The 25,415-nt window shown below is 38.5% G+C and overlaps 1 protein-coding gene across 8 annotated transcripts in view; it reads right to left on the bottom strand.

Annotated features, from left to right (window-relative positions):
• The window catches only part of DYM (dymeclin), a 432,063-nt gene that overhangs the window by 283,023 nt on the left and 123,625 nt on the right, over positions 1-25,415 (bottom strand). For all 8 annotated transcript variants that reach the window (XM_064379196.1, XM_012440797.3, XM_064379199.1 and 5 more), the window contains exons 7-8: positions 16,873-16,998; positions 15,044-15,186 (exon numbers count right to left, since the gene is read on the bottom strand). In XM_064379196.1, coding sequence (XP_064235266.1) covers positions 15,044-15,186; positions 16,873-16,998 — 269 coding nt within the window. The remainder of the gene's footprint in view (positions 1-15,043; positions 15,187-16,872; positions 16,999-25,415) is intronic.

Here is a 25,415-nt window from a genome sequence, read left to right as displayed (position 1 = left end):
AAAATAAATAAATAAATAAATAAATAGACCATCCTGGCTAACATGGTGAAATCTTGTCTCTATTAAAAATACAAAAATTAGCTAGGTGTAGTGGTATGCACCTGTAGTCCCAGCTATTCAGGAGGTTGAGGCAGGAGAATCGCTTGAGCCTGGGAGGCGGAGGTTGCAGTGAGCCAAGATCATTCCACTGCACTCTAGCCTGGCAATAGAGCAAGACTCTTGTCTCAAAAAAAAAAAAAAATCTTTTAAGAAGTCTAAAATCTGAAACAATACTTTTGTCAAAGAGCAATAAAAAATAAAATAACTTTTATTACTACTCTACAACTAAATATAGTTCTTTTGCTTCATAAATATTATTCTAAATCTTCAATGTGTCCCTGCAAGGAACCACTGCAAAGAAACGGTAAACTGAAATTAACTGTATTTTATAAGTCACAAATGAGTTCAATCCTGAAAAGGAGGAAGAAAAAAGTCATTTTTTCTGTGAGTATATAAAATATATCAAATCATTCAAAATAGAGATGAAATAAGAATATAATTATTACTAAGCAGTTTCTTTTTTGAAAGTTCAAAGTGTTTTAATTAGAAATCTGTTATTTTCACAACTATGACTGTTTCTGATTGCCACACACTTTTTCTCTTACTGTAGTTCTTCTCTCTCAGTGAGTCACCCTAGAAAAAGCTAAAACTGAAGAGAAAAATAACAATCAAGTAAAATAGATTATAATTACTGCATACCATACCCATCAAAATGAATTCAATAGCTTTTTCAAAAAACAGAAATTAGGAATATTAGTTTTAATCTTCAAGTTCTACTCTATTAATTTCTCTATCATAGCATTTGCCTAAAGAAATAAACACTCCTTTGGCCTTATAATTTGGCTGGGACACCCACCACTGCAAGCAAAGGGAAAAAAAAAACATTTTAGATGGCTCATTCAAATGGAAAAACCACATATCAGAAGTTATTGTGTAAAACCTCAGAACTTGTGGTGGAAAATGAAGTTTGGCAGAACACATTCAATTAGATTTGACTCTTCAAAATATTAAATAATTACAATGACATTACAGCTTTGTCTTATAACTTAAAACACAGAACTTCCTTGCTTCACCCCTTTTATAGACATTAGAGAAAATATATTAAAAGAGAAGGCCAAAGTGGTAAGGATAGACTCAAATGAAAAAAAATAAATAAATACTATAACTTATTTCATCTCATATCAAATTTTCAATATATTTCTTTCATCATCTACCTGAATCTCAATTATGCATTTATTGTATACATTACTACAGTGTATATACCAAATACCTGATAATTTTCATAATTTATTTACATTAAAAATCTGAGTAAACTAGTAAATCATAAGGCCCTTTTCAGCATTTTTTAAATGAAAGTTATATTTTAAATAGTACCATGTAATATTATCTGTTACTAATAGTGACCATTTATTGTACACTTCCAAGGTACCAGTCTTTTTCCTATACATTTGCTCACTTGATCTCAGCAGCCCCACAAAGGAAGGTATTATTCTCATTTTATTGTGAGGAATTTAAGTCATTGAGAGGTTAAGAGCCCAAGAACACAGTTAATAAATGGCAGGTCTGGCATTAAATTCTAGGTCTACATAATACTAACATCTGGAGTCCAACACGTCCCTCTTCTATAATACCAAATTATGGTAGCCTACAGCTAGATCCTCCAAAGGACAATGTAAGTGGTGGCTCTCAAAATGAGAAAAGAGGATAACCTGCCTCAATCACAGAATTGTTTTTGAGGGGCTCCTTATACATTTTGACCTTTTTAAAAAACAAAAACAGTAACAAGTTAGCAGGGTTAGAATGGGTATTGAGTGATCCACTTTGGCCACAATCCTCACCACCACCACTAAGCAGAGCTGTGGTTTAAGATAATGACAGGAGCTCAAAGGTGCTCTAAATGCCAACATGCAAGAAAGTCCAGTGGCCTTCCAAATCGAGAATTTCGGTGACAAGCATTCCAGCATAGCCTACTTAATACCTGGTTTTGACTGAATTTTTGTGTCACCCTCAAAATTCCTATCTTGAAGCCACAGTTCTCAATGTGATGGCATCAGGAGGTGGAGCCTCTAGAAGTGATTAGGCTTAGATGAGATCGTCAGCGTGGAGCCCCCCTGATGGGCTTAGTGCCCACATAAAAAAAGATCAGAGTTTCCTTTCTCTACCCTGTGAGGACACACAAGAAGGTGGACATCTGCAAATAAGGAAGAGGGTTCTACACCAAGAAGTGAATCTCCTGGCACCTGCATCTCTGACTTCCCAGCCTCCAGAACTGTGAGAAATACATTTCTGTTATTGTTCAAGACACCCAGTCTATGGTATTTTGTTACAGCAGTCCAAGCTGACTAAGACAATACCTTACTGTCTAACATCCTATCCCATCACATAGCAAGTTATGGAAGTAGGGGTCTTCAGTCATTTTCTTTATAAAACATCTTTAATGGATGAGAGCGATGGCTGATGCCTGTAATCCCAGCAATCTGGGAGGCCGAGGTAGGCACATCACTTGAGGTCAGGAGGTCAAGACCAGCCTGGCCAACACAATTAAACCCTGTCTCTAGTAAAAATACAAAAGTAGCCAGGAGTAGTGGTGGATGCCTGTAATCGCAGCTACTCAGGAGGCTGAGGCAACATAATCATTTGGGCCTGGGAGGCAGAGGTTGTAGTGAGCTTACGCCACACTACTGCATGCCAGCCTGAGCAACAGAACTAGGCTCTGTCTCAAAAAAAAAAAAAAAATGCAGAGTGAGCGAGACTGAGTCCCCTCTTAGCCAGCAAGGGGAGCTGAAATGGGGAGCCGGGCTAGGAGATTCCTGGGCAAAAAAGCGCCACAAATCTCAGAGCCACGGTTTCAGCCAACACAGCAGCTCCCGGTGCAGAGCAAACGAGACAGTTTCCCCTCTTAGCTAGCAAGGGAAGCTGAAACAGGGAGCCAGGCCAGGAGATTCCCGGGCAAAAAAGCGCCGTGAATCTCAGAGCCACAGTTTCAGCCAACGCAGTGGCTCCTGGTGCAGAGTAAACAGGATGGTGTCCCCTCTTAGGCAGCAAGGGGAGCTGAAACAGGGAGCCAAGCCAGGAGATTTCCGGGCAAAAAAGCACCATGAATCTCAGAGCCACGATTTCAGCCACGCAGTGGGTCACCACACGGGAAATCACACGGGTTCCGGCACCTATTTAACAGGCGACCAGGTCACCTGGTAGAGAGCCAACTGTTCAACTAAAAAACAAAAGGCTCTGAGGCAGGGAGTCAGGTGACCAGGCCCGGCTGGTCCCACCCCCACAAAAACAAAAAAACAGCAATTGGAAATGCTCTAGGTTGAGACTTTCACGGCAAACACAACTGAACCTGGGACGGTCCAGCTCTGTGGAGGAGGGGCGTCCGCCATTACGGAGGCACCCTGCAGTACCCGAGGCAATCTGCCATCACCAAGGCAACCCGCCACTACACAGAGTGCGTCACTACAGAGGCGGGCCAACACAGCGGAAGCAGTTCTAACTACACCGATATAAACAGGACCGCAGATAAGTTCACACGGCAGGTGGGCAGAGTCCACAGCAGCTCAGCGAAGCCTCTGCAGGCTGAGTGTGACTACGCTGCCACCTTGTGGGCAGGGAAAACGGCAGCAGCACAGCAGAAACACATAAAGCCCTAACTCCCTGGGACAGAACACCTCGGGGGAAGAAAAGGGGGTTGATGAGTTCTGCTGCTGCAGACTTAAACTTACCAAAATCAGAAAGTCAGCAAATACAAAGTCGACAGATGGATAAATCCACAAAGATGGGAAGAAACCAGCGCAAAAAGGATGAAAACACCCGAAACCAGAACACCTCTCCTCCTACAAGGAATCACAACTCCTCACGAGGAAGGGAACAAGACTGGATGGAGAATGAGTGTGATGAAATGACAGAATCAGCTTTCAGGAAGAGGATAATAAGAAACTTCCGTGAGCTAAAAGAACATGTTCTAACCCAATGCAAAGAAATTAAGAACCTTAAAAAAAGACTTCACGAAATGCTAACAAGAATGGACAACTTAGAGAGGAATATGAGTGAACTGATGGAGCTGAAAAACACAACACGAGAACTTCGTAAAGCATGCACAAGTTTCAACAGCCCAATTGACCAAGCAGAAGAAAGGATATCACAGGTTGAAGATCAACTCAATGAAATAAAACTAGAAGGCAAGATTAGAGAAAACAGGGTAAAAAGGAATGAACAGAGTCAACAAGAAATATGGGACTATGTGAAAAGACCTAATCTACGTTTGATAGGTGTACCCGAATGTGACGAAGAGAATGCATCCAAGCTGGAAAATACTCTTCAGGATATTATCCAGGAAAACTTCCCCAACCTAGCAAGGCAGGCCAATAGTCAAGTCCAGGAAATACAGAGAACACCACAAAGATATTCCTCTAGAAGAGCAACCCCAAGGCACATAATCGTCAGATTCACCAGGGTTGAAATTAAGGAGAAAATATAAGGGCAGCCAGAGAGAAAATCGGGTTACCCACAAAGGGAAGCCCATCAGACTCACAGCAGATCTCTCAGCAGAAACCCTACAGGCCAGAAGAGAGTGGGGGCCGATATTCAACATCCTTAAAGAAAAGAACTTTCAACCCAGAATTTCATATCCAGCCAAACTAAGCTTCATAAGTGAAGGAAAAATAAAATCCTTTGTCAACAAGCAAGTACTCAGAGATTTCATCACCACCAGACCGGCTATAAAAGAGCTCAGGAAGGAGGCACTACACATAGAAAAGAACAACCAGTACCAGCCACTCCAAAAACACACGAAATGGTAAACAGCATCAACACAATGAAGAATCTGCATCAACCAACAGGCAAAACAGCCGTCTAGCATCAAAATGGCAGGATCAAATTCACACATAACAATATTAACCCTAAACGTAAATGGACTAAAGGCCCCAGTCAAAAGATACAGACTGGCAAATTGGATAAAAAGCCAAAACCCATCAGTGTACTGTATCCAGGAAACCCATCTCACATGCAACGATACACAAAGGCTCAAAATAAAGGGATGGAGGAAGATTTACCAAGCAAATGGAGAGCAAAAAAAAGCAGGAGTTGCAATTCTCATCTCTGATAAAATAGACTTTAAAGCAACAAAGATCAAAAGAGACAAAGAAGGACATGACATAATGGTAAAAGGATCAATGCAACCAGAAGAGCTAACGATCCTAAATATATATGCACCTAATACAGGAGCACCCAGATACATAAGGCAAGTTCTTAAAAACTTACAAAGAGACTTACACTCTCACACAATAATAGTGGGAGACTTCAACACACCATTGTCAATATTAGACAGATCAACGAGACAGAAAATTAACAAGGACATCCAGGACTTGAACTCAGACCTGGAACAAGCAAACCTAATAGACATTTACAGAACTCTCCACCCCAAATCCACAGAATATACATTCTTCTCAGCACCACATCACACCTACTCTAAAATTGACCACATAATTGGAAGTAAATCACTCCTCAGCGAATGCAAAAGAATGGAAACCATAACAAACAGTCTCTCAGACCACAGTGCAATCAAGTTAGAACTCAGAATTCAGAAACCAACCCAGAACCACACAGCTTCATGGAAAATGAACAACTTTTTCCTGATTGTTGACTGGATAAATAATGAAATGAAGGCAGAAATAAAGATGTTCTTTGAAACCAACGAGAACGAAGACACCACATACCAGAATCTCTGGGACACATTTAAAGCACTCTCTAGAGGAAAATATATAGCAATAAGCACCCATATGAGAAGAAAGGAGAGATCTAAAATTGACACCCTATCATCAAAATTGAAAGAGCTAGAGGAGCAAGATCAAAAAAACTCAAAACCTAGCAGAAGACAAGAAATAACTAAGATCAAAGCAGAATTGAAGGAGATAGAGACATGAAAAACCCTTCAAAAAATCAATAAATCCAGGAGCTGGTTTTTTGAAAAGATCAACAAAATAGACCAATAGCCAGATTAATAAAAAAGAAAAGAGAGAATAGCCAAATAGATGCAATAAAAAATGATAAAGGGGATATCACCACAGATTCCACAGAAATTCAAACCATCATCAGAGATTATTACAAACAACTCTATGCACATAAACTAGGAAACCTGGAAGAAATGGATAAATTCCTAAACAGTTGCCTCCTCCTAAGCCTAAACCAGGAAGCAGTTGAAACCCTGAATAGACCAATAACAAGGTCTGAAGTCGAGGCAGCAATTAAGAGCCTACCACCCAAAAAAAGCCCAGGTCCAGATGGGTTCACAGCCGAATTCTACCAGACATACAAAGAGAAACTGGTACCATTCCTTCTGAAACTATGCCAAATAATCCAAAAAGAGGGAATCCTTCCCAAATCATTTTATGAGACCAACATCATCCTGATACCAAAACCCGGCAGAGATTCAACAAGAAAAGAAAACTACAGGCCAATATCCATGATGAACATAGATGCAAAAATCTTCAATAAAATACTGGCAAACCGATTACAACAACACATCAAAAAGCTTATCCACCATGATCAAGTAGAATTCATCCCGGGGATGCAAGGATGGTTCAATATACACAAGTCTATAAATGTAATTCACCACATAAACAGAACCAAAGACAAAAACCACATGATTATCTCAATTGATGCAGAAAAGGCCTTCGACAAAATTCAACAGCCCTTTATGCTAAAAACTCTCAATAAAGTAGGTATCGACGGAACGTATCTCAAAATAATAAAAGCTATTTACGACAAACCAACAGCCAATATCATACTGCATGGGCAAAAACTGGAAGCATTCCCTCTGAAATCTGGCACTAGACAAGGATGCCCTCTCTCACCACTCCTATTCAATATAGTACTGGAAGTTCTAGCCAGAGCAATCAGGCAAGAAAAAGAAATAAAGGGTATTCAATTAGGAAAGGAGGAAGTCAAGTTGTCTCTATTTGCAGACAACATGACTGTATATCTAGAAGACCCCATCATTGCAGCCCAAAATCTCCTGAAACTGATAAGCAACTTCAGCAAGGTCTCAGGATACAAAATTAATGTGCAAAAATCACAAGAATTTCTATACACCAATAACAGACTTAAAGAGAGCCAAATCAAGAACGAACTGCCATTCACAATTGCTACAAAGAGAATAAAATACCTAGGAATACAACAAACAAGGAACATAAAGGACCTCTTCAAGGAGAACTACAAACCACTGCTCAACGAAATAAGAGAGGACACAAACAGATGGAGAAACAGTCCATGTTCATGGTTAGGAAGAATCAATATCGTGAAAATGGCCATACTGCCCAAAGTAATACAGATTCAACGCTATCCCCATCAAGCTACCAATGACCTTCTTCACAGAACTAGAAAAAAACACCTTAAACTTCATATGGAACCAAAAGAGAGCCCGCATAGCCAAGTCAATTCTAAGCAAAAAGAACAAAGCGGGAGGCATCACACTACCGGACATCAAACTATACTACAAGGCTACAGTAATCAAAACAGCATGGTACTGGTACCAAAACAGAGATATAGACCCAATGGAACAGAACAGAGGCGTCGGAGGCAACACAACATATCTACAACCACCCGATCTATGACAAATCCGACAAAAACAAGCAATGGGGAAAGGAATCCCTGTTCAATAAGTGGTGTTGGGAAAACTGGCTAGTCATATACAGAAAGCAGAAACTCGACCCCTTCCTGACACCTTACACTAAAATTGACTCCAGATGGACTAAAGACTTAAACATACGACCTAACACCATAAAAACCCTAGAAGGAAACCTAGGCAAAACCATTCAGGACATAGGCGTAGGCAAGGACTTCATGACCAAAACACCAAAAGCATTGGCAACAAAAGCCAAAATAGACAAATGGGACCTGATCAAACTCCACAGCTTCTGCACGGCAAAAGAAACAGTCAATAGAGTGAATCGGCAACCAACAGAATGGGAAAAAATTTTTGCAGCCTACCCGTCTGACAAAGGGCTGATATACAGAATTTACAACGAGCTAAAACAGATTTACAAGAAAAAAGCAAACAAGCCCATTCAAAAATGGGCGAAGGATATGAACAGATACTTTACAAAAGAAGACATACATGAGGCCAACAAGCATATGAAAAAATGCTCATCATCACTGGTCATTAGGGAAATGCAAATCAAAACTACATTGAGATACCATCTCACGCCAGTTAGAATGGCGATCATTAAAAAATCTGGAGACAACAGATGCTGGAGAGGATGTGGAGAAATAGGAACACTTTTACACTGTTGGTGGGAGTGTAAATTAGGTTAACCATTGTGGAAAACAGTGTGGCTATTCCTCAAGGACCTAGAAATAGAAATTCCATTTGACCCAGCAATCCCATTACTGGGTATATATCCAAAGGATTATAAATCGTTCTACTATAAGGACACATGCACACGAATGTTCATTGCAGCACAGTTTACAATAGCAAAGACCTGGAACCAACCGAAATGCCCATCAGTGATAGACTGGACAGGAGAAATGTGGCACATATACACCATGGAATATTATGCAGCCATCAAAAACGATGAGTTCGCGTCCTTTGTAGGGACATGGATGAACCTGGAAACCATCATTCTCAGCAAACTGACACAAGAACACAAAATCAAACACCACATGTTCTCACTCATAGGTGGGTGTTGAACAATGAGAACACATGGACACAGGGAGGGGAGCACTATACACTGGGGTCTGTTTGGGGGGAGTTGGGGGGACAGAGAGGGTGTTGGGAGTTGGGGAGGGATAGCATGGGGAGTAATTCCAGATATAGGTGAAGGGGAGGAAGGCAGCAAATCACACTGCCACGTATGCACCTATGCAACAACCTTGCATGATTTTCACATGTACCCCAAAACCTAAAATGCAATTAAAAAAAAAAAAAAAGAAAGAAATATTTATTATAATTCTGGCTGAGTGCGCATCAAATATTTTATTTATTAAAATATTTAATTGGCTAATTTTATAAACTAACTGTCAAAAAAGCAAATATAATAACCTTTCAGATAAATTAGTAAGAAATGGTACCATAGTGATTGTTGTCGAGGCAAGTTCATTTAGGAAGCAAGGAGAAACCTCTTGTGGGCAGTATCTATTTAACAATCAAATTTTCCTTTTTTAACTGTCATTGGCCAAATTTTGCACCACATAAAATGAAAAGCCAGTTGGAGAAAAAGCAAAAATATAGCTGGCATATTCATTCAATTTTGTCAGTTTTTCCAAATATTTTTAACATAAATTTCAAATTTGAGCAGACCAAAAAGGTCCAAAGTTCTTAAATTTTTTAATTGTCTTACATAAATTTGTCCAGGATTTTCTGATCATTAGCTGTTGTTATAATTAAATTTATTTTCTTTCTAATTATTTTTATTTCAACTAATAAGCACCAGCAGAGCTTTGGGGCAGAAAACAAAAACAGTTATTAACATAGAACAGATGTTGCATAATTTTCTATTTTGCATATAATAACTCACTTATTCCTCACAATAACTCTGTTCAAAAGGTCTTATATTTATCAGCATTACACATCAGATAATGAGATTTAAAACACTGGAGAACTTGGTAAGGTCATGCTGAGCTGTGACTATCTCAAATCTTCTGATTCTGATTATCAGGCTCTAGAACCTACCCTTAGCCACCAGGATGACCAGGAGTGGAAGATGAGAAAAAGCCTCTGAGAGGTCCCTGGGGCATAATCCAGGTTGGAGATACTGGGGGGGATTTGAACCCCAAGAGGCTCTCCGGTACCTCTAGCCACCAGGGAGACTACTAGCTCCAGTTTCACAAAGATTCCTGTAGGGTAAGTCCTAAAACACAGGGGAAACTATAGGAATCCTTATTCTTCATTAACTCTAAAGTCTGTTGCCTGGAAAACCCAGGCTACTGCCTCCACAGCAAATCCTTACCAGGTTCCCTGGAAATGAAATCTATTTTAAAAATCCCTAGTTACATTCACTTTTGTTGTTATTTTACATGTGACATCTACAGAAACACTCTGCTCTCCACACAAGAATTAAAATGTGCTACTCCTCTCTCAATATGGAACCAAGGACACAGTCCTGAATAAAAGCAAAAAGCCCCAAAATATAGGTTCAATGATGATCTGGAGCTGAAAATACGAGCAAATCTTGGCTGTAATTATGGGCCACACCACCCCTAACAAAATTAAATCTCACTGACCTACATTAAGAGCCATACCTTTAAATATAAAGTTTGAAAAAGGAAGATAGGACATAAAAACTATAGCTATAGAAAAGGCTTAGATGATAAAACTGAAAAAATTTTCACCAATAACTGAATATTAGCACCAAAAGAGTTACTGTGCATTTTGATTAAGGTTTTTAAATGCAGAGTCCAGAATCAGGGAAGTTAGACTTCCAATTTACTTATTCCACGCTAGAGTTGGATGTTAAATTTACTGAAGCTGGTAAGTATACTGTGGTAGCATAAGCGATACCCTCTTTCAGGAAATACACACTGAAGTATTTAGGAGTAAAGAGATGCATGTAACTTACCTTAAGTGGTTAAAAAAAACTGTGTGTGTGTGTGTGTGTGTGAGAGAGAGAGAGAGAGAGAGAGAGAGAAGAAAGTACAGAATGACAGAGGAGGAGAAAAAACAACATACAAATTGGGATAAAATGTTAATAAATCAATCTGCATAAGGTTACATGTAGTTTTTGTGATTTTTTTTATTTTGGGGACTTTTCTATAAAGTGTGAACTTATTTCAGAATAAAAAACAGTTAAAGTAGAAGAATGGAGATACATGGGGAAAAAAAGATTGCTGATCATTCTTGAACAGGGGTTGTAGGTAGATGGGAGTTCATGCTACCATTTTCCCTACTCTGTTTATCTTTAGGGGTTTTGTTTTGTTTTTGAGACAGAGTTTCGTCACTCAGGCTGCAGCATGGTGGCGTGATCATAGCTCACTGACCTCCCAGGTTCAGGCGATCGTCCTACTTCAGACTCCTAGGTAGCTGGGTCTATAGGCGTGCACCACCACGCCCAGCTAATTTTTGTACTTTTTTGTGGAGGTGGTGTCTCACTATGTTGTCCAGGATAGTCTCAAACTCCTGAGCTCAAGCAATTCACCCACCTCGGCCTCCCAAAGTACTGGGATTACAGGAGTGAGCCACCACGCCTGGTATTTACTCTGTACATTTTTGCAATTTTCTGTAATAAAATGTTAAAAATAAAGAATAAATGAAATCAGATACATAAAGTAGCTACCACAGTGTCAGGCAAACAGAAAGCATTCCGCAAATGCCAGACATCTTTATTACAAATGAGTTCACCTCTGTCTTGACTATTAGCTTTTGGCATTTAATTGCACACCAGGATTTACTACAGTCCACAGATGTCAGGTGGTGCTCTGCTGGATACTGCAGGGGACACCCACACAAGTCAAGGAGCTTATGCCCTCAGGATTCGGTTGATCACAATAACAAAAGGCAAAAACAGCAAAGGCTCAGGGGTCCCACAAACTGAGCTTAAGTTAACAAGCCAACATCATCTCTTTCCTATGTAATCTTAGACAAAATAATATATTAGCTAGGAAAATCTCTTCATCTATCACATTAAAAAATTAAAACTATCATCTATCTGATAGATGAGCCTATTATGAGAATAAATGAAATGCTAAAACAGTGGCACTGTAAACTCTTATCATATAAACGTTAGTTCTCATTTTATTGTATGTGGAGCCAACATGGGGCTAATGATGCATGTACCTAAGTAACTACAAAGTAGAGTGGCACAGTGGTAAAGCGTCACAGGAAAAGATCACATCCAGCCAGGAGGGCAAAGGAAGTCTTCATGTAGACGGGGAAACTCAAGACAGTCTTTAATGGATGGAAGGGCAGAAAATAGAGCTGGAGAGAAGAGTAAGTAGGACTCTAAGCTACTGAGGATCCTAGCGAAGGCATGAAAAGGGAGAGCATCGGCCGGGTGTGGTGGCTCACGCCTGTAATCCCAGCACTTTGGGAGGCCGAGATGGGTGCATCACGAGATCAAGAGATCGAGACCATCCTGGTCAACATGGTGAAACCCCGTCTCTACTAAAAATACAAAAAAATTAGCTGGGCACGGTGGCGCGTGCCTGTAATTCCAGCTACTCAGGAGGCTGAGGCAGGAGAATTGCCTGAACCCAGGAGGCGGAGGTTGCGGTGAGCCGAGATTGCGCCATTGCACTCCAGCCTGGGTAACAAGAGCAAAACTCCGTCTCAAAAGAAAGAAAAGGGAGAGCATCAGGATGCAACAAAGTAACAGAATATTTCACAGAGGGGGATAACCAAAACCACAACTGTCAAAGTAAATGTGAAGCAACTGCAGAAGGCCTTGTCTGACTCAAGGAGGGTCCAAGCAAGTAGTTCACTACTCATCCAGCCCCAGTTCCAGTACAGGGATTCTCCTCCTGCCCTGCCAGTGCCCATACATTTCACTCTGGAATTGTAAGTTGTTTTTTTTTTTTTTTTTAACAATAAAGCACTCTTTTTCAAAGGAAATAATGTAAGCAAAACATACAATGCACGCACTGCTATGAAAAGTAATGTTTGCTATATCCAGGAAAACTTCAATCCCAACAAAAATGAACATAATCCAAATGAGTTTATAATTTACATTTGGCTTCGGAATATAACTTTTTTCAGTGAGAAACTTCCAAATCATATTTTCTCAAGCCAATAGTAAAGTAAGAGAATTCTTTAACTACCAACCAAAAGATCATCAATGTGATCATACAACTTAAGTCAAATGCTGGCAACCTGACTGACTTTCCTGGAATGTGGATTAACTTAAAATTACATGACTGTGATTGTTTTTACATTTCATTTTGCCCACAGTACATAGCTGTACTTTTTAGGAGAATGTCATTTCGTTGTTTTTTATAATCCCTTGAGTCACACATATCATGAAATAATGAATCCACAATTATTCCATCTTGATTTATACTTTTTTTTTTGAGAGAGAGTCTCACTCTGTCACCAGGCTTGGAGTGCAGTGGCGTGATCTCGGCTCACTAAAACCTCCATCTCCTAGGTTCAAGTGATTCTTCTGCCTCAGCTTCCTGAGGAGCTGGGATTACAAGTGCCCGCCACCACGCCCGGCTAATTTTTTTTATTTTTAGTATAGATGGGGCTTCACCATGTTGGTCAGGCTGGTCTCAAACTACTGACCTCGTGATCCAGACCCCTCGGCCTCCTAAAGTGCTGGGATTACAGGCATGAGCCACCGCATCTGGCCTTGATTTATACTTTTATATGAATAGTTTCATAAAGATTTAGGAAGAAAGCTATGTAAAATGTCTTAGCACACTAAAAGCCATAAATCTATTTTAATGCACTTAACTGAATATTAAACTTTAAAATGATGAAAAAAAAAGACCATAAAAAGTTACACAGTAATAATCTCAGAAATCACCATCCCAACCCACCTTCTCATTAAATAGACAAGGAAATTGAGAACTAGGAAAATTAAGGGGCTTCATTCCTGATATCTAGTTAGGAAAAGATCTAAAGTTAAATTCACATTTTTTTGGCATCTGGCACACTAATGACACCACATACAATACTGGACTTCCTTTTGATATGATACATAAATGAAAGAAAAACCAAAAAATAGACACAAATCTAGGTTTACTTTAAAAAAAAAAAAAAGCCAAGTATTGCCACTGTTTTGAAGAAAGCACTTATGAGCTTAGATTATCTCCCCAACCTCAAAAAAAACCTCTAACCATATTGGAATATTGGAAAATATTTAGCTTTTAAATACTTACAACAGTTTAATGATTTAAAAAGACAAGAAAACAGTAACAGAGCAATTAAACCTTCCCATGGGATACAAAAAGCCCCTGAAATAAAGAGGAAACTGGATAGGAGTAACTCAAAGAACCTATGCAGGTGTGGCACTCTTGGCAGGCTGCTCAGCACCAAAGGCAGAAGTGATCACAAGTGTTACTCAATTCCCAATATTAAAAGAAATCAAAGGAAGGTAAATCTAAGAAAGTCCGGTTCGCTGATCAATTCTCTCCATTAACAGACCAAGTCTACTGCTTTTTAAAGAGGTCTCTAAATTCAAAGAAGCTCCCAACACTGGTTATATAGTAAGTTACCACGGTGCTACCTTTTCACATCAAACTGATGTCCAGCTGGAGCATAGAGCATGCCACAGCCATAATGCAGCTGTGGAAATCTGCTCCATTTGACTCTGTCCTGTGCGATTAAGGAGAGGACATGCTGCAGGTTTAGGAGGAGTAAGGAGCTCCCAGGCAGACCTCACAAGTGCCAAAGTGCCACTCTAGGAAGTTTCATTTCTATAACTTCACATGGCCCAGGCCCTCCACCAGAACTACTCTCGTACTTCCTTCCAGTGTCTGTAGTCTGAATACTGTGAAGTGAAGCAGAAATGAGGACTGACTGTAAGATAGGGAAGAGCTTTCTTCACTTAGGAAATTTGTACCCAATCAGACAAAACTCAAGTCTGTGCCACTTCACAGCTTATTACAAAATTCTGCAAAATATTCGGTTGTCACTGAATAAAGCACTGAATTAAATCACTAAATAGGAAAACTGCACCTAATTAGTCACATAAAATCCTAACCAAAAAATGCCCTGAAAAAACCTAAAGTAGATTTCCTCTTATAATACAAGTAGTGTTATAAGTTTACAAATGCTTAATCTTATTTTTACTGTATAGCTAGAATTCATGCAATATACATATTTATGTGTAAACATTCTTCCTGAAAAACAATGTTTTGTAGGTAATCGATTCATTATTGGCATATATTTAACATAAATCACTATACAAAACAGAAAGATTAATATTTTAATTACTTTCTGTTTTCACATTTAACCAGCTACACAAATTCAATGTAACTGTTAACAGTTGCAGTCAAGCAAACAGAATTTCTTATGCCTAAATAAACAAAATTTATGTACACCAAAGAATTGAAAAAATCTGATAAAACTTACTTGCTACTCCTGATGCAAGTCCATAAAGCAGTCCTCCCCCATCTGATTGTTGAGGGAAAACATGGGCTCCTGGAGGAGGTGGCTTTTCTTGTCTGATAAAGTTATACAATAAGGTCTTCACAAGTTTGCTGGTGTATGGAAGACTATACAAAAAGGAAAAAAATCAAACTTATATTTATAGGAGTCATCTAATTCTGAATAACAACACAGAAATAATTCTGCCATTAACACTATGTATTAATATAAAAGGGTTATTGGCACAGCTCACAGAAATTGAGCACTGTCACATAATAGTAAGACCATGGGCTTAGAGAGCAATTTTGAGGCTTAATCCTGGCTTTTCCTCTTATCACATCATAAGATATTGATCAAATTACTTAAATACTTTTTCTTTGCTGGGGGGAGAGACAAGGTCTGGTAGAGAGAAGGTCTCACTATGTTGCCCAGGCTGGTCTCAAACTCCTAAACTCAAACGATCCTCCTGCCTCAGCCTCCCAAAGTGCTGGGATTACAGACATGAGCCACCATGCCCAGCCCACTTGAACTCTTGAGCTTCGGTTACTTTATCTGTCTTCTATATAACACTGTGAGCTATTATGAAATTGGTGCATAACACATTACCTGGCAATTGAAGGGAAGTAGTAATATAGAACCAGTAGAAAAAAGCAATTATTTTAAAATAACGAAAAGACTATACTTTTTAAGTATGAAATTATTCAATTATTCAATTGGTATTGAACTAATTCTTGCAATCTAAAGTAAACTTTTTAACAGATTCTTTAATGTACTATTGAGCTTTTGAAATATGGTTTCCAAGATGAACCACAAAAATCAGTAAAGAACATATTATGGCTTAAATATTTGGCACCATAGTGATACTATAAAAACCTTCCATAGAAAATAAGAACACTAACACTCTCTATGCCTATTTTTAAAAAGCAACTTGAATACTTCTGGCACTATAAGGAATGAAGTTCATAATCTTGTTTTAGCAAAGATGCACACAGTCCCACAATGCCAGCACTACTTCAAACCACAGTCAGAGACCGTTCCGATGCAATCCTCTGTCTCCAAAGCCCAGGTCCTTTCCCTCTTATCAGTGAATTTCAAATATGTTCAAAGAACATACATGTCACAGGAATAATCAGGGTAGCAAAAAAACATGAAGAAGACAAAGCTCCCCACTACCTGAGAACTTCCTCAAAGGTACTTCATTTGGATTTGTTTTAGATTTTTAAAGTGTGAAGATTATGTTAAAACAAAATCAGGTATGTGCATGTGTGCTAGTCATTTATATCCCCACACCCTAGGAGATTGTAAGCTTCTGCTCAAGAGCATAGCCCCATAGCCTAACATGCCCGGCACATGGTTAGCACACAGTAAATATTTGCAGGCTCAACGAAGTAGAAAGAGTCAGTGATGAGGATGTTGGAGAAGTCCAAAGAAGGTGACAGGGCATAGGTCACAGTTGTTTCAAAGGGACTGGTGAGAAGAGGAAGACACAAAAATAATTTGAACAACAAATATGACTTAACTGCTTAAACATAGTGAATGAAGGAGAAGAAAGAAAAAGATGATTTCAAAGTTTTTGTTTTAGGAAGCAACCACTGGAGAAGGTAATGAAGCTGGGGGACAGGAAGAACAGAGAGGATGGGTAGATTGACAGGAAAGCAGAATGCGGTTCCTTATGCGCTGGGTTTAAAGAGACTATAGAACAACTAGAGCAAATACCTGGTTGGAGATACGGGACAATACTCAGGTGAGAAACAAGACTAGAAATACAGTTTTATACAATGAAAAAACTAGACATATTTAAAGTAGAAACATACCATGGACCTCGCATCAAATACTTGTGGCTGATGCTCTGTCGCAAAACTTCTTTGTGGAAGAGTTGGCAGGAAAGGAAAACAACCATTGTTGATATAGCTTCTACTGATATTTCATATGTAATATCTCTGAAATGGAGGGAAAAAAGAGTAACAATCACTTTGGAAGATTAAGACACTATTCTTTTCTAAATGATCTGTACATTTAAGAACTCAAATCTAAATATTCAATATTTTCAGGTTACTGAAAAATATTAATATGTTTAATATAAAAATTAAGTCAAGCAAAAATATTAAACTCCTTCCCATCATTAGCTCGTGTATTTGGGTTAGTTATCCCATTATTTCCCTATTTTCCAGTTCCCATCTGCTATCAAATGACAGATCTATTTGCGTACAATGGAAATAGTTACCAGCAGTGTTCTGAAGATACACTCTAGACCATTACATTCATTTCTGTTTAGTGATAACACGGAGACAAATACTCAGATTGTAAAGCTGAAGAGAAGTTACAGTTTAGGGAAGAAAAAATGCCTTTTGATGTTTGATGATCACTTTACCAGCAGAACAGTAATACACCTTAGATCTTGTGTCTCTAGTGCCTACCTTTCTCAAGGCCAACTTTGCATGTTCAGCAAAATATTAACAGTAAATAACTTATTCCTGTTTTATTAAGTATATTTTGATGATGAAGCGTTACTTTGTCCTCTCAAGATCACTAATCCCTTTTGGAAACAAGTCTTAGATCAAACAAAAAGAAAAAGATTCAGCTGAATAGAAAGCACAAAGAGGAATAAAGGCATCCAAAAATTTTCAGTTACTGCAAAAGTTTAAACAGGATTAGAATGCGGAACATGTTAAGATCAATGAAGTAGAAACCTGAATAACACAGCAAAAAGAGCAATAGCACCAAAGAATACTAAAATATGTTTATCAAAATGAAATATGAAAAACAAAGAAAAATACCACCTACTTAAATGAAAGTTCATTAAACAAATTAGTGACGACTTAGAACTGGAAAACTTAAATTCTACCAGATAGCTTAAGGAGTTATTACTGATAGAAATATATTTAAAAGGCCAGGTGTGGTAGCTCATGCCTATAATCCCAGCACTTTGGGAGACCGAGGCAGGTGGCTCACCTGAGGTCAGGAGTTTGAGAACAGCCTGGTTAACATGGTGAAACCTCGCCTCTACTAAAAATCTAAAAAATTAGCCGGACATGGTAGCAGGAGAGGCAGAGGCAGGAGAATCACTTGAACTGGGGAGGCAGAGGTTGCAGTGAGCAGAGGTCACGCCACTGCATTCCAGCCTGGGCATTAAGAGCAAAACTCCCATCTCAAAAAAAAAAAAAGAAAGAAAGAAAGAAAAAAGAAAGAAATGTGTTTAAAAATGACATACACAAAACAAAACATGAGAGGCCCACACAATTAGCCTTATTACGTATAGAGTAAAGCTCAGTTCTACTCAGAAATCTGACTTTTAAAGTACTGTAAAAACAATTTGTTTCCTGAAATTTCCATAATCACTGTTGTAAAAATTAACCACATAAAAAGTAATTCTTGGGCGTGGTGGTACATGCCTGTAATCCCAGCTACTTGGGAGGCTGAGGCACAAGAATCGCTTGAACCCAGAAGGCAGAGGTTGAAGTGAGCCGAGATCACACCACTGCATTCAAGCCTGGGCAATAGAGTGAGGCTCTGTCTCAAAAAATAAAAAAATTAAAAAACAAAATAAAGCAATTCTTGTATTTGTTCTTCTTCCACAAACTGAATAAAAGACAAACATGTTTCACTTCATGTTATGATTTATTAATGATGATTTGATTTGGGTGCTTGGAACCCAAGAAAATTTTGTATCCCAATAATCATTCATTCGTAACACAGCCCACACCTGTCTGGAATCCATATCCATACTCTATAATCACTTGGCGAGGCTTTTCCGTTGGGTCAGGGTTTAAAGCCAAATCCTGAAGTAACAAATACTGGGCTGTGAGTTACAGTCTATTTAGATAGGTGGATAGATGACTACATCCAATATATTTGCAAATGTATTCTTTCTTTTCTCGTGGGGAGGTGGGGACAGGGTCTCTGTCTGTCACCTAGGCTGACACCTAGTGGCGTGATATTGGCTCACTGCAACCTCTATCTCCCAGGCTCAAGTGATCCTCCTGCCTCAGCCTCTCAAGTAGCTGGTACTATAAGCACACACCACCATGCCCAGCTAATTTTTGCCCTTTTTTGTAGAGACAAAAATGTAGGCTTTACCATGTTGTCCAGGTTGGTCTGGAACTCCTGTGCTCAAGAGATCTGCCCACTTGGGCCTCCCAAAGTGTTGGGATTACAGGCATGAGCCACCATGGCTAGCCATAAAAGTATTCTTTCATTGCATCAATAGTAAAGAATCAGCTGTGGTGGTTTACAATTTAATATCTTACTCTATGCCCCAGATCTAGAAACAAATTGTTTTAGTTTGTTTAAACTAAAATCTATGACTATTAATAAATACTAGGTCTAATAACCTTAGGGAAAGAATATGTATTTAGAAAAAAAGGTTGTTCTCTTTCAAAATTAATTGGGCCAAACACAATCAGAAGTGAGAGAACAAAAAAAGGTGTTAACCTTGGATCATCCTCTCTCGCTGTGGAATTCTATAAATGTAAACAAATGAAGAACAGAGGGTTTGATGCTGGGAGGTAAGGAAAGCTTCCAGCACATAAGAATACTGAAGCAACATGACAATAAGAGTCACACCAAGCTAAAAACACATTTCCCAAAATTCCTAAATGGAACCATGTGTGTCTTCTGTAGGCCCAGAGAAACAAATTATATCAAATTGCTTATCACACTGTATTTTTGCTCATATGTTGTTCAACAAATATTGATTAAAAATGTATTCTTACTATCTCTAGACAGGCATTACGCTACACATTGGAGACATATCCATCAACAAATAGGTAAGGCTCCTGCCTTTATGAAGCTTACAATTAAGTGGAAAAGAGAAAAATCAAACAATAATCACTCCAAAAAGGGATATAAAGAAAAAGAACAAGTAATAACAAGAGAGGATTACAGGACACTCTGATATTAACCATGAGATCAAAAGAAAGCCTCTCTTAAAAAATGGCATTTAAAACCCAAAGTACGAGTGGCAATTACTTACAAATCTCTCTATCTTTCTTTCTAGAACATATGGGATTCTAGCTAGAGGCCCTTTCATTTTTGCTCTTTGTATTCTCAACTCTAGTATACAATAGGTATTCAATGGATAGATGGAGAGATGGAGGGAACTTTATTGTTTTCATGTTGATTGGAAACTTACTGAACACCTTCCTTAATAGATCCATCACATAGTGTACAGGCATATATAACTTAGAATAGCAAAGAGGAAGAAGAATGCTGAGGTTGGGTAATGTATGCTCATAAGCACAAATGGAATACGCATTGCAACAAAAATGTAAAGAGGATTTCATGAAAGAAGGATCCAGAATGTTATTGACTGGCTTACAGCTGTCCTTTGTTGATTGTGCCTGACCAACATCCACTTTCCCTTCTTCTGGCAAAAGCAGCCCTTTGTCCTCCTGAGAATCTCCCTCCTCTCCATACATGTGGATCGAATGGGGCCTGACTCTGCCTCCTGGTCATAAGAGGTGATCCACATTTGGCCAATAAAAATGGTCCTTGTCAAAATCCTTCCCAGCACTTCTGCAACTATCAGAAAATAAGTACTCTCTCCTTCTGAGATTGTGAGTGCTAAGAACCATGTATGGGTAGAGCTGCCGCTAATTTTCTCTGTCAATGGATCCTGCCTGAGAAAGTGGCCAATTGAGAGGACAAATACAGCAGTGACAAGAGATTGCGGGAGAAGGAGCAAAAAGGAGAGGGGAAAGAGAGGAGTCCTAGTGAAGGGTCAGCGGAATAATCAGACATAGAAAAAGAAATTACTATGAAATCCAGCAAATCCCATGAAAGAATATGAACTATCTGTATTAGGAACACAAAGATAACAGCAACCAATTCTGCCTGGGGCAGAAGGGAAATGCTTCACAAAGATGATGATATTTGAGCAGAGGAAGAACAAGAAGAAGGGGAAGGGCATGAAAGTGAAGAAACCACACAAAGACGGCCTCAAAAAGGTCTGGTAGTTTTGAAGAAAACAAGAAATTTAATACTGATCAGATTACAAGAAAGTGGGGGCAAAGGGACTCGAAGTTGGGAGTTGAGAGATAAATAAAATGGAAAAGAAGCATGTATATATTGGAGAAGTGAGATTAAAACAGTTATTAAAAAATCAACAAACTATTCGAATTAATTAAAAATTCAGCTAGGCCAGATACAAGATCAACTTTGAAAGATAAAGAAATAGCATTTCTCCTTAGCAGCACTAACCAACAATAGATTATCAAAAACAAGATGGCATTTTGCAAGACTGCCGCAGAAACTAAAATATTTGGAAATTAAGAAGTCATAGGGCCTCTATGAAGAAAAACATTTAAAAAAGACACAGTGGATGATTTGAACAGAATGACAATACTATGAAGATAACAATTCTACACAGATTAATATAGAAAGTCAAGGAATCGCAATCAAAATTCTCACTGAACTTTTCTGAAGAACTGCATAAACTGACTCACTCACTTTTATGAAATAATAAACAAACAGCCAAGTCAACCTTGACAATAAAGAGTGAAGAGGGGCACATTCTCTACCAGATATCAAGCCACACTATACAGCTATAGTAATAAAAATAGCATCATATTTGTACAAAAAATAAACAAACCAAAGGACCCCAACTGACAATTCAAAGAGAGACCTATGTATATATGGAAATAATATACAATAAAGGTGACTCCACATATCAATGGAGAAAAACAGACTGTACAGAAGATGGTACTGGGAAAAACCTCTCATTTCATAATTGCAGATCCCTACGCTTAAAACATACTCAAAGACCTACTACAGAAGAATTAATGACTTAGTTGTGAATGATAAAACTTAACAAGGAAATGTTTAATGAGAAGTTTGCAACATAAGCACAAGAAAGGACTTATTAGATAAAATCCTAAGAACAAAAACCACAAAGTCAAAAATTACCATTTAATTACCTCAGAATTAAAGATTATTGCTCAGCAAATGAATCCGTGGACAAAGTTAACAGGTAGATAATAGACTGAAAGAAGAACAAGAAACTAATATCAAGACTATTACAAGTAACTCCCGCCAACAACCAATAAAAAGGCAGAAACTCTGCTAGAAAAAAAAAATCAAAAGATAGAAACAGGCAATCTGAAACAATGTGATATGCCCTTATGCCCTAGATAATGCAATGTGTTGCCAGGCAGGTGGTGACATAAAAACCCTCATGCTCTGCTGACGGGAATACTGACCAACATAGTCAGTTTTAGAGAACCTATGTCTGTTCACACAGACACACACACATGCATGCGTGCATGCCAAAGAATAATCCACAGATATATGTCTGAGGACTGTAGTAGGCATCCTCTAAAATGACCCCCAATCACACCTGCTTCCTGCTATTCATGCCCTTGTGCAATCCCCTCCCCTTGAGTGTATGCTGGATCTAGTAACTCACAGAATACAACAAAAGTGACATCATGTCACTTCTGAGAGATCAGTTTACGAAAAGACTATGATGTGTGTTGAGTGTCCCCTCTTGCTCTTCCATTTGCCGGCCAGTTGCCTTGCTGTGGGCTGACTTACTGAGAGGTCCACGCAGCAAATAACTAAGGGAGGCCTCCAATCAACTGCCAGTGAGGAACTGAGGTCCTCAGTCTAACAACCCTTGGGGAGCTGAATCTTGCTAATGGCCAAATGAGAGACCTAGGAAGCAAGGCCTCCCACAGCTGAGGCTTCAAGTGAGACCACAGCTCCAGCTTGACTACAACCTCATGTGACACCTTGAGTCAGAGGCTTAAAGCTAAGGTGTACTCAGATCTCTTACCCTAAAAAACTACACAATAATATTTATTGTTCTAAACAGCTAAGTTTTAGGATAATATTTAATGCAGCAATAGATGAACAACACTAAAAATCCATTATTTGTGGGTGGGCAAAGTTGGAGGCAATACAGGTATATCTGAGGAATTAAGTAAGTAAAACATGGTGGAGCCACACATGGAGCAGTTTTAAAAGCCACAGACTAGATGTTCACTTTGCATCATAAGTAACTCTTAAAAACAGTTTTGAGAGGGAAAAAGTAAAAAACAGAATGAGTTCTATAACACAATTCTATTCACATACATGTTAAAAATACATGTACACATACAGATAACATTTTGTATTTGAACATATACATATAGAAGTAAACATATTAAACACACTAGAATGGCTATTTACGGGAAAGAAAAGGAATTAGGGAGTGAAGATAAAAGGCAATAAATGAATGGATGAATATTAAATGGAGGAAAGGACAGGCCTTGCAGGAGCTGATGATGATAGTGCTAAAGAGTGACAAATTCAACCCTATGTCTGATGGGTCTAAAATCAGGGCTTATGGGATGAAAGTAGGCATAAGAGGATGGGGAACATACTGATGTGGGAAAATGTTTAAACTAATCCAGGAAACAAAAGATGCATGCGATAAATCATTTAGGAGGAACATAATGAGGACCTCCACTAAAACAACAACATTAATGAAAAAGCAATCAGACTTGAATGACATTTAACAAAATAAAACTCCTACCATTCAGTGACAGATCAGATACTTAAAGTAGGCAAGAAAAACAGATTAATCAAGAAAGACTAAGCTTTCTAGATTTAGAACCCAGAGATGGTGATGCCGTTAACTAAATCAAGAACACAGGAAATGGAAAATCACGATATATATAGTCAACATTCATTATTCACAGATTCTGTATTTGTAAAATCACCTATTCACTAAAACTTATTTGTAACCCCCAAATCAGTATTGCAGCACTTCTGCAAACTGAACTAATCTACATTAATTTTCTAACTTGCACCAAAAAAAAAATCCTAGACCAAATTTCATGACAAAAAATAGAAAGTAAAAACTTCCAAATGAATTCACAGATAAAGTATACTATGATAAAGATGATAAAATAAAAAGCAAGGTCTGTATTTTCCTTGTGTCACTGAGGAGCCCAAGATAATGACTGCATAGCAAAGTCTCATATAAAATTGACTACCCAGATATAACATGATGCCTGGAATTTTCTTGAAAATAATCCAAGAGGTAGAAGGAGGGTGAATGTGGATGGGGTAGTCATGAAACAAGAGTGGCCATGAGTTGAAAGTTAATTGAAGCTGAGTGACAAGCACATGGAGTGTCATTATTCTCTCTATATTTATATGCTTGAAATTTTCCTTAAGTTCAAAAATATAAAATAAAAAGTTAACTATTTACAAAGTGACTCTAGACCATGAGTTTGGGGAAGTCAGGAACCTCTCTTATTCCCAGCTCCTCCCACAGTTCCCGGAAAATAGTAGGTATTTAACAAGTATTAGAATGAATGAACCATTGAAAATTCTGTATTTAATAAATCTATTTTGCTAAAGGTGTCTACTTTGAGAAGCTGAATTTGTTCTATCAGCATTGTATTAGTTTTACATTGCTGCCATTAACAAATCATCACAAATGTAGCTGCTTTAAACTGCACAATTTGTTATCATACAGTCCTGGGGGTCAGAAGTCCATTATAGGTCTCATGAGGCTAAATCCAGGTATCGGCAAGCCGCATTCCATTCTGGAGGCTCTAAGGAAGAATTCATTTCCTGCTCATTTGGGTTTTTGGCAGGACTCATTTCCTTGTGGTTATAGGACCCAGGTCCCCATTTTCTTGCTGGGTGTAAACTGAGGGCACTTCTCAGCTTCTAGGGGTCACCACATTCCTTGGCCCATGGATCTCTTACTCCATCTTCAAAGCAAGCAAGGGCTTTAAGTGACTCCTTATATCACAGCTCTCTGACTCACTCTGCTTTACTCATTTAAGGACTTATGTGATTAGACTGGGCCCAACAGGAAAATGAGTGACAGTCTCTCCATCAAAAGGTCTTTAACTTCAAACATATTCACAACATCACTTTTGACATATAAGGTATGTTACTCACAGGTTCCAGGGATTAGAGCATGGACATCTTTGGGGTTTGGAATGGCATTATTCTGCCTACCACTAGCACCCAGTAAGAATCAGATTATGTGCTAATTTCAGTAAGAACCAAAAATTTGCCTACCAGCCAGCATAAAAATATTTCTCATTGTTATACTTATCTGCCAGATTAGGCAGGGAGGCGAGGATAATAAAAATACATTCATGTGTCCCATAACAATGTCAGTCCCTGATAACGCTTCCACAATATTATAATGCCATATTTTAATGTACCTTTTCTATGTTTAGATATGTGTATATATATATAATACCATTGTGTTACAATTGCCTACAGTATTTAGTACAGTAACATGCTATACAGGTTTGTAGCCTAGGAGCAACAGGTTATACTATTCAGCCGAGGTATGTAGCAGGCTATAACGTCTAGGTTTATGTAAGTACACTCTATCATGTTTGCACAA

Source organism: Aotus nancymaae, unplaced genomic scaffold, assembly GCF_030222135.1.
Source record: "Aotus nancymaae isolate 86718 unplaced genomic scaffold, 86718_ANA_hifiasm-v0.15.2.pri h1tg000020l, whole genome shotgun sequence".
Classification (NCBI taxonomy): domain Eukaryota; kingdom Metazoa; phylum Chordata; class Mammalia; order Primates; family Aotidae; genus Aotus; species Aotus nancymaae.
Note: the sequence above shows the minus strand (reverse complement) of the source record. Positions and strands in the feature narration are given on the sequence as shown.